The following is a 9,611-nucleotide window of genomic DNA, read 5'->3' on the forward strand; positions in this document are numbered from 1 at the left end:
GAAATTCTACTAACTAGACCTTTTACTTGAAGTGTGGTTAATGTTTCAAAAGTCATCCATTACTTTTAGCTAATCATTTCAACTGTTAGCTAAGTCAGTAGGCCACTTTTAGCTATTTTTTTCTACCATTGATTACTTCGCTATATGTTTTAACATATGTGTTGAGCTGTTTTAGCTGATATATTGTTTTAAATCAATCATAATTCAATAATTATTTTGATTAGTTAAGCTGCTCCACAATCTTTCCAAGTACCTACTGACTACAGCAGAGATACCCCTTGCTGGGGCATCACTGGGTGCAGCGCGATTTGAAGCCACTGCAGTGGGCGTGGTTTCCTTGGGGATTTGAATATTTTCTAAATATTTAGCTTTACACTTGGCGACACATAACATTTAGATTTAACATTTAGATGTATATTAAAGATTTAGATATAACATTTAGATATATATTTAAGATTTAGATATAATATTTACATTTAACATTTAGATATAACATTTAGATTTAGATATAACATTTAGATTTAACATTTAGATATATATTTAACATTTAGATTTAGATTTAACATTTAGATTTAACATTTAGATATATATTTAACATTTAGATTTAACATTTAGATTTAACATTTAGATATATATTTAACATTTAGATTTAGATTTAACATTTAGATTTAACATTTAACATTTAGATATATATTTAACATTTAGATTTAACATTTAACGTTTAGATTTAACATTTAGATATATATTTAACATTTAGATTTAACATTTAACATTTAGATATATATTTAACATTTAGATATATATTTAACATTTAGATGTAGATTTAGATATAATATTTAGATTTAACATTTCGATTTAGATATAACATTTAGATTTAACATTTAAATATTATATATATATATATATATATATATATATAATTTCTATCTCAAATGTGAGGAAAATGCGCTAAATGTTGAAAATTTATCAGCTAATCAATATCAATTATCAGCATTGTAACCGAACTTTTACATTCGGCACCCCATAACTGTGGCTGTCTGCTGTTTGCTGCTGAGCAGGTAGTGTACAGTGTGTTTTTAGAAGTTTTGTATTTTATTATATTTTTTTCTGCCCACTACACCCGAAAACAAGGCTATAAGAGCAGTGAGAGTGAACCAAAACCTTCAAGTTGTGGCCAGACAGCTAAACATTGACCTGAAACTTGCTGCAGATTCGTGTGAGAACTGGAACTAGAGAACTCTCTGTAGGTTCATCACTACAAGTGGCCTCTTTCACGTTGTCACATTCTCATTTGATACATTTATATAAAAAACAAAAAAAAACAATAGCCACTTTAAGATTTGAAGCCAAGTTTTCAGGAGATTTAAGTAGCCTATCATCATCAGGAAGCCAACCACTAATACACAATAGGCTAATTCAGGATTTTCAAAAAACTACTTTCAAATGCTTTATCTCTCCATATCACGTCAATGTTTGTAAATGTAGGCTATGTGTGTTTTGTAGGAGACACTACAATAGGCTACTTACTGCGGCAGTGCAAACCACAAATTGAAATGTTATAGATGTAGGCTCTGTTTTTGCATAATTGCCCGTAGAAATTCTTTTAAAAAAAAAAAAAAAAACTACCCTGGATTCCCCTCATCAATGGACACAATAAAAATACTTTGTAGGCTACATTTAGATTGTGAATGGGCTCCAGCTCCTGGGTTTACTGTCACTGATCAGATGAGTAGCCTATGGATGGATGTGATAAGGATGTTACATCACTTGCAGTGCAGCCAGACGCCAGCAGCAGCATCCAGCTCGGAGGGAACGCGGCGCACAACCCCAGCTGGCCATATTGTACACCAGCTCCTCTCCGCAAATCGGCTGCGTCACACCTAACAAAACAATAAAGTCACCACATCAGGAGGAAAAACGCTGTTTTCAAAACGCTACTCGGCTGAGCTGGTAAGTCTTTGGATGCGGGAAATCATTTTTTTTTTCCACGGTGATGCATCGGTCCCATTATGTCGAAGCCTTGCTGTGTCCTCTCCTGCGCTTTTGTGGTTAACAGGCTTTCTCTTGGCCCACAAAAGCGCCTCACATCATTGTGTTTAATTTGTAATGCTGTTTGCATGTGTAAAGGACATGATTGATTTGATTTCTTGAATGATTTATAGAATCACACAGGAGCTGAGAATAATCCATAATGGAGTAATACGCGCTTCTCCCCCCCCCTTCAGGTTGGTGTTTTTTCGTGCAGGGAAAATGGTTAAACTGGGGAATAATTTCAGCGAGAAAAATAACGGCAAGGTGGTTTCTGAAGACGGATTTGACACCATCCCTCTCATCACACCACTAGATGCCAGTCAGCTGCAGTTTCCTCCACCAGATAAGGTAAGATTTTTGTCAATGTTTCCATTGATTTGGAGAGTCACAGTGAGGGAGCCTTCACTTCTGTATTTCTATCATTCCATTTAATCCAATTAAGATAGGGGAAATCAAGGAAAACACATTTATTTGTGTAACCACTGTTCATTCTTACAGATCTATTATTTCTATACTACAATACACTTAATGTAACCCATCCTGCCTCGGTGAACTCTCATTTTCTTCCTGAAGCTATACCTGAAAGCTGATTGGATCTTCTCTCATGTATGTGTGTGTGTTTTGTGTTTCTACCAGGTGGTGGTGAAGACAAAGGCAGACTATGATGGTGAGAGCAAGAAGGGAAAGCTACGATCTCCTAAAATCGCAGAGTTCTCAATAAGCATCATTGAAGGCGTATCTGAGCGACTCAAGGTAAGAATGATGTTGCTGACATCGTCTGCGTTTCGAACATCATCCCATTTCCAATATCTCTCACACTACTACACATGCATATGCTTGGAGAGCAGACAGCTGTGTCCCTGCAGCTAAGGACATTTGTCACTGCCGTCATAACATCCCCCCACCAATGACCAAGTTATACTTCTTTGCTCAGGCCACCCTAATGTCCTGTGTCCTGCGCAGCCTGTCATCTTGTCGGGCTACACAGGGAGACATAATGCATAATGAGTCACTTAACCCCGCCCTGAAACTCTCATTAATTCAGCTGCTGCCATGGCGATGGCCTCCAAACAGCAAGCATCTCTCCCACCTCCCTCAATGCCCCCCTGGCTGGCAGATGTGTGACACCATATAGAATGATTCAAAAACATGTGCTTTTGTAAAAGAAAAGATCAAAACACAATCCTGGGTGACTGAAGACCTCCTTGCATACTTCAAAATGTATGAACTATGTGTTCTGCATGCAGACTAAGCAATAGTCTACTTGATATGCAAAATCAACAGATGAAACCGTCTCTGTGAGGTGTGTCAAGCTTCCTTTAGTAAAAGAGCTTTAATTCTCAGACATCTGAAAGTCAAGGAGGCACACCACTGTCTTAGAGAACACAGCTCACTTCCTCTGATTGTTGCTTTGAAATGCTGCAGGCAGCCCTTTCATCACAAACAGTCCTTTCTTAATATCCTGTTGCTTTGCACTACGTCTGCTCTGCTGTGTAACTGCGGAATTTATACAGACAGATATAAATAATATTCTTTTATTCATTTTGATATGTGCTGTTAACAGTCTAATTAAACCTGTGCCAAACATACTGGGTGCAAAAAGGACTTGTTTGCAGGCACCGTGCTCCCAATCCAAGAAACCCTCAAGAATATTCTGACAGAAATTTCACATTTGCATCTGGATTTCACCGTTTCATTTTCTCAATAATCCAATTTGCCCACAAGCAAAATAATATGTGGACTCATAAAAATTGCTTGTGCACACCTTGGGGCTCAACATCTTCGGCGATAATGAGGCAATTTCTCCCACACCTTGTCCTCCCACTTCCTAGAAACACCAGTAGTCGTTACATAACTCCCCTGAGAGGTGAGAGCTGGGCTGTACAGATGGTCACACAAGCCATCTTCCTGTCGAGTTACTATGTGCAGAATATCCTTTATAGGCCTGCCTGGCTGATAGTTACTGTTATTTATAAAACAGGTAGCTTAAGTCAAGCAGTCTGATTGGTTCACAGCTGTAATAAAATAACCATATACAACGGCTATGACGTCTAATTCCTTTGCACAATAAGTATCACTCTGTGTCTGAGAAAACTGATAACCTAACTTAGATAGCTAAAAACCCAATACAAAATGGAAACATTTAGGGTTATATTCAACCTCCTGAGTGGCCTAACTATGGAGGAGTGCATCTCCTGAGGACGGAGCGGAGCAGCGGAGGAAAATATGTCCTTTAACACAGAGATTCTCAATTGTTTTTTTTTTTTTTAGCCAAGGACTCCTTCACAAGATAGAGAATACACTGGGGACCCTGTCATGTATATGTCCCTTGATATAATAATACGTAGTAACATTTCTATAGTCTTAGTTACGTGAAAGACACAAGAGAAATGTATTAGAAAGATATTAGACATGCAATTTTACAAAGAGTTATAGATTTGTTGGATTACAACTCTATAAACTATTATAGATTTGAAAATTGAAATACTGTTCGTTGAACAAGGAAGCCTTTTGTAAAGAAAAATAAATACAAAGTTTTACATGATGATTTGAATGAATGAATCTGAAGACTTTTCACAGACCCCCTGGCAGAGTGCCACGGACCCCACTTTGAGAATGAGACCTTTAGCAGAGCTGTGACATAGGTTTGATAATGGAGCTGTTATAATCTAATCTAGGCCTGTAACAATTATTACATAATGGTCTAGTCGCAATTATTTTACATCACCAGTTCTTTGTTTAACCACAATTAATTGCTCACATTAGCTTAAGTTCTAAGGGGTATAATGGTAATAGTCCATTTTATGTTCATTTAAGAAAAATATACAATATTTTATAATAAATAGGCGTGGTTTTGCTTCATAGGCTGTGTACCTATGGTACCTGTGGTTTATCAGTGTTTTAAGCCCCCAACGTCTCCTTCCACGCAGCGCTGCCTAGAAAGCACTGGGATTAGGCAATGGTTATGGTAAGGGTTAGGGTTAAGGTTAGGATTAGGGTTAGGTGCTTTGAAGTCATCGGTCGCAGTGCTGCCTGGAAGGAGACGACGGGGGCTTAAAACACCATCGAGCGTACCTGTGTTATACCATCATCTGGGTAACGTAACAGTGATATAACCAAAAGATGTACCCTGGGATTCATTCAAAACTTGCTTTTGTTTAAAAAAGTAACACATTTGACTGGAATCGCAGTTATTTTGGAGACAATTAATCGTACAGTGAAATGTGGAATTGTTACAGCTCTATGTGTATCGCCCATAGGTGACCTTGCTTGTGATCTGTGCGCTGGCCTTCCTGGTGTGTGTGGTCTTCCTGGTCGTCTACAAGGTCTACCAGTACGAGCAGCCTTGTCCCGACAGCTTTGTTTACACGGTAAACACTTAATGAGCATCAATGTTTGTGACCCTGCCTGATGGTGATATGGTAATGTGAATATCTTTTTGTTTCATTGTTTATGTTTTATTTACTTTGGAAAGCGTTTTTAGCAGTTTTGAAGAGTGATACATGTCTTGGGTTTACTACAGAGGTGTCAAGCAACGAAGCACAAATACTTTACCTTACTTAAGTAGAAATTTTAGGTATCTATACTTTACTGGAGTAATTATTTTACATCAGACTTTTTACTTCTACTCCTTACATTTTCACGCAAGTATCTGAACTTTCTACTCCTTACATTTTAAAAATAGCCTCGTTACTACTATTTCAGTTCGGCTTGTTTTCATTCCGGCTTGTCATCGTTGAAAAAAACACCCAAAAAACCAAAAACCTATCCAGATAAATCGCACCATCCGGATAGAGTGAATTTGATTGTGGTTGGATGAGAAGTATAGACATATACCATTCCGACACCGTATTGGTTTGTACGCGATTCATCGCACCTGCACATGACACAATCACGTCACACTCCAGCAAGGAAATAGCAGACGTATGTAGCCTAGTACGAAGATGTCCGTGGCAGAGACTCAAGAGAACTCGAGCGAAATGTCCCAACCAAGTACCAGCGAGGAGGTTGGTAGCCAGGAAGACCAACCAACCCTTCTACATCCCTGGCCGTACCTGGAAGAATTTTTCAAAATGGTTGGATGCAAAAACAACTCCTTTCGAATACACTGCAAGCTCTGCGCACCCAAGTACCACAAGCTAATTGTTTCCAATTGTCTCACCATCTAATTTGAAAAAGCATATTGATATTATTTTTTCCCCCTGACATTACTTTTACTTTTATACTTTAAGTAGTTTTGAAACCAGTACTTTTACACTTTTACCTGAGTAAAAAGCTTGAGTTGATACTTCAACTTCTACAGAAGTCTTTTTAAACTCTAATACTTTTGACACCTCTAGTTTACTATATAATAAATATGCCATATAAACAACCTGACTGGATGTCACAATTAAGATAAGCATTTGCAGGCCAATGTTTTTCTGAATTTGTCAAGAATCTTTTTCACGATAAAAGAAATTCAAGTTAGATTTACCAACAAAACAAATCTATCCTTCCAGTTTATCAGAATCGTTTTCAAAGATGTAATAGTTTTCTGTTGTGGTTACTGTAGGCATGATAGATATAGAATCATTTTTTTGATTCTGTTATAGAATGTGAGGCTTTTTCACTGTACCAGTGTTTGGTTTCTAAATGATTCTGAATGAATGAATCTGGTTTTTACATTATTTTAAACTTTAAAAATAAGAAGTAATACAATCCTCTACTTACAAATGAAAAATTTAATTATTAAGCAATAAAACACACCATTGCTCAGTCCAATACACAGCTACAGCGAGTGCTGGCCACAAAAATGATAGAGTCTTGCTATAAAACCTGTGGCAGTGGAGTTAAGGACTGTTGACTCATTTCTGCACAAGCCTTATCCATTTTCACAGGCAACGGTATAGATTAGGTAATGCAGCTTAGTTTGTATCACGTTGTTTTTCAATTAGTTTTTTGTTTTTCATTTTCTGCGTGATCTTTTGCTCTGGTACAAACTCACAGTTGTCTTTTCTTCTCATATAACTGGGAACTGTGAATCACAGTTTGTTTCCCAGTATACCATTATACTAAAACAATTATAATAATTTTGTCACCTAGTGTGTTGTTTTTCTTTTCACATTGGCTCGTCTGTATTTTTATCTCGTTCCCTCTCTCTTTGGAACAGCAAGGTCGCTGCATGCCGGCTGGGATGTATGGCAACTATCCCCCTCAGGGCCCTGGGGGCCGCGGGCGCCTCTTTACCCTCATAAACCACTACAACATAGCCAAGCAGACCATCACCCGGTCAGTATCACCATGGATGACCATCATGTCTGAGGAAAAGGTCACCCAGCAGGAGACGGAGACTGCCCAGAAACTGGCTTAACCAACCTGGAATACTGGGATCAGGAGGTGGCCTAACCTGCTGCTCAAAGAAATAAATAATATGGTTGTGCCATTCAAGCAAACCTCAGAGTCCCATGGCTTTTTGTGGGTGAAAAATCAACTTCTCTTGCCTGAGGTGCTCTGCTGCCTTGTTGATGTAGTTTGGTCAACTGATGTGTACTATAGCAGGAAATCTGTGGAAATTAGTTTTCAGCAAAGCAAGCGTTAACCGTTGGGTGGATTCATGGTTTGTTTGAATCGCATATGTTGTTATTTATTTGCACTTAAAAACAGAGTGGCAAACGTGTAGATAAAGTCACACGGATACAAACACAGACACACACTCACTGTCTTTGTACATACACATATGTAACAAAACTCTCTTTAGTACTCACATTGTGAAATGACTGCACCATCTCGTGTCTGCGTCGCTTGTTTTAACGCACATGCACGCACGACTCTAAACACAATCTGTTTGCTTTGAGCTCACCCCCCAAACACATCAAGTACTGATAGCGCATGTCAGACCTCATGAGATCCAGCAAGTGGTACATTTCTCACAAGGCGGCAAAGTTTGCAGCATATTTGCCACTGAGGTCATCTGTGTCAAAATATTTTACTGTCATGATATTGTGAATAAATGAGGCTTGACCGGGAGGAAGCCTTTTAACCAGCGAAAAAAATAACTATTTTAATCGTGTTGTTTTGTCACAGCCCATACTGCTCTCTGCATATACTGCTGTTAAGGAGTTTTAAGTACTCGATGCATTGTCTTTTTAACCAGCATTAATGATTGTCTACATTCATTTAAACTACTTGTGAACACCATGTGCTTTTCTTTGCTGGCCACTTAATGGTTACTTTTCATAGCATACATTTTATGCTACTGTATTGAATGTTTTTGCATTGCTAGTGAAGCCACTGTATTGTGCAATGCTTTGCATTGATTAATGTCACCATAGATGGCTGTTGGTAGCCAGATGCTAGACTTAGGTTGATGTAGTGGAACAATCTGACAGTAGTCGCTTGTACCGATGCTTTCTTCTGTATTTGTCATTTAACTTATTGAACTGTTACAAATGATGTACTTTTTTCAAACAATGTAAGGATTGCCATTAAAGTGCATTTGCTACATAAAAATGTTAAATGAAAAACTGAAATAAAGTGCCCACATTTCACACCAACATCCAAGTGGAATGCATATATGAATAAGAACATTTGTGTGAACCATTTCAAGAGTAAAATGTCAGTAATGCTGAAACTCCCTCAGTGCAGAAATTAAAGACAGTTAACAGCTCCATTTCCTTTGAGTTGAGATCAAAGAAAAAATTCTAAGCGCCGTAATGCTTTAACTAAGATATAGGTTAATCCTAACACTCAAAATCCCATAACCACGGTGTCTGTCCCCCGACTCAGATCAGTTAAATCAAAGGTAAACAAAAGATGAGCTATACTTAAGAACCTAATTGGAATGAAAACTACCACTGCAATCATAGAACAGAATAGGAAAATTAGATGTGGACTAATAAATATTAGATCTCTGTCTTCTAAAGCAGTACTATCTTCTTCCTTCTGTGTGGAGTCTGTATGTTCTCCCCATGTTTGCGTGGGTTTCCTCCGGGTGCTCCGGTTTCCCCCACCATCAAAAAACATGTACTAGGTTCTCCAGTCAGTGCCCTTGATCAAGGCACTGGCTCAGTTCTGGAGTTGGTCCCCGGGTGCTGTAAATGGCTGCCCACTGCTCCCTTGAGGGATGGGTTAAATGCAGAGAATGAATTTCGCTACATGTATGTGTATGTGACAATAAAGTACCTTTACCTTACCTTACTAGTAAACAATTTGATATCAAATGATCAAATTGTTCTATTCTGTCTTACCGAAACATGGCTGTGCCATGAAGAATATGTTAGTCTAAATGAATCCACTCCTCCCAGTCATATTAATACTCAAATTCTGGCCTCTGGCCAAGGAGGGGGAGTTGCAGACATCTTTGATTCAAGCCTAAACCTAAACTAAATTATAACTCGTTTGAAACTCTTGTTCTTAATCTTCTTCCTTGAATTGGGAACTGAATGAATTGAATTGAATTAATAAAAACAGATTAGCAGACATATCAGCAGCTTCTCTTCTTTAGGTCACACGAACCAGAGCAGGCTGTGCCTCTCTGCTGATGTTATCTCATATGAAATGTATTAACTGTTATAAAATCATACCCTAAAGTAAAGAAAGAA

At 38.1% G+C, this 9,611-nt stretch overlaps 1 protein-coding gene across 1 annotated transcript; it reads left to right on the forward strand.

Annotated features, from left to right (window-relative positions):
* Nucleotides 1-1,789: 1,789 nt before the first annotated feature.
* LOC144516614 (neuronal vesicle trafficking-associated protein 1-like) lies at nt 1,790-8,771 on the forward strand. Its single transcript, XM_078248057.1, has 5 exons — nt 1,790-1,950; nt 2,226-2,379; nt 2,668-2,784; nt 5,292-5,402; nt 7,181-8,771. The coding sequence occupies exons 2-5, from the start codon at nt 2,251-2,253 to the stop codon at nt 7,379-7,381; spliced, it is 558 nt and encodes a 185-aa protein (XP_078104183.1). The 5' UTR covers nt 1,790-1,950; nt 2,226-2,250; the 3' UTR covers nt 7,382-8,771.
* The last annotated feature ends 840 nt before the right edge of the window (nt 8,772-9,611 follow it).

This window comes from Sander vitreus, chromosome 4 (genome assembly GCF_031162955.1).
Source record: "Sander vitreus isolate 19-12246 chromosome 4, sanVit1, whole genome shotgun sequence".
In the NCBI taxonomy this organism is placed as follows: domain Eukaryota; kingdom Metazoa; phylum Chordata; class Actinopteri; order Perciformes; family Percidae; genus Sander; species Sander vitreus.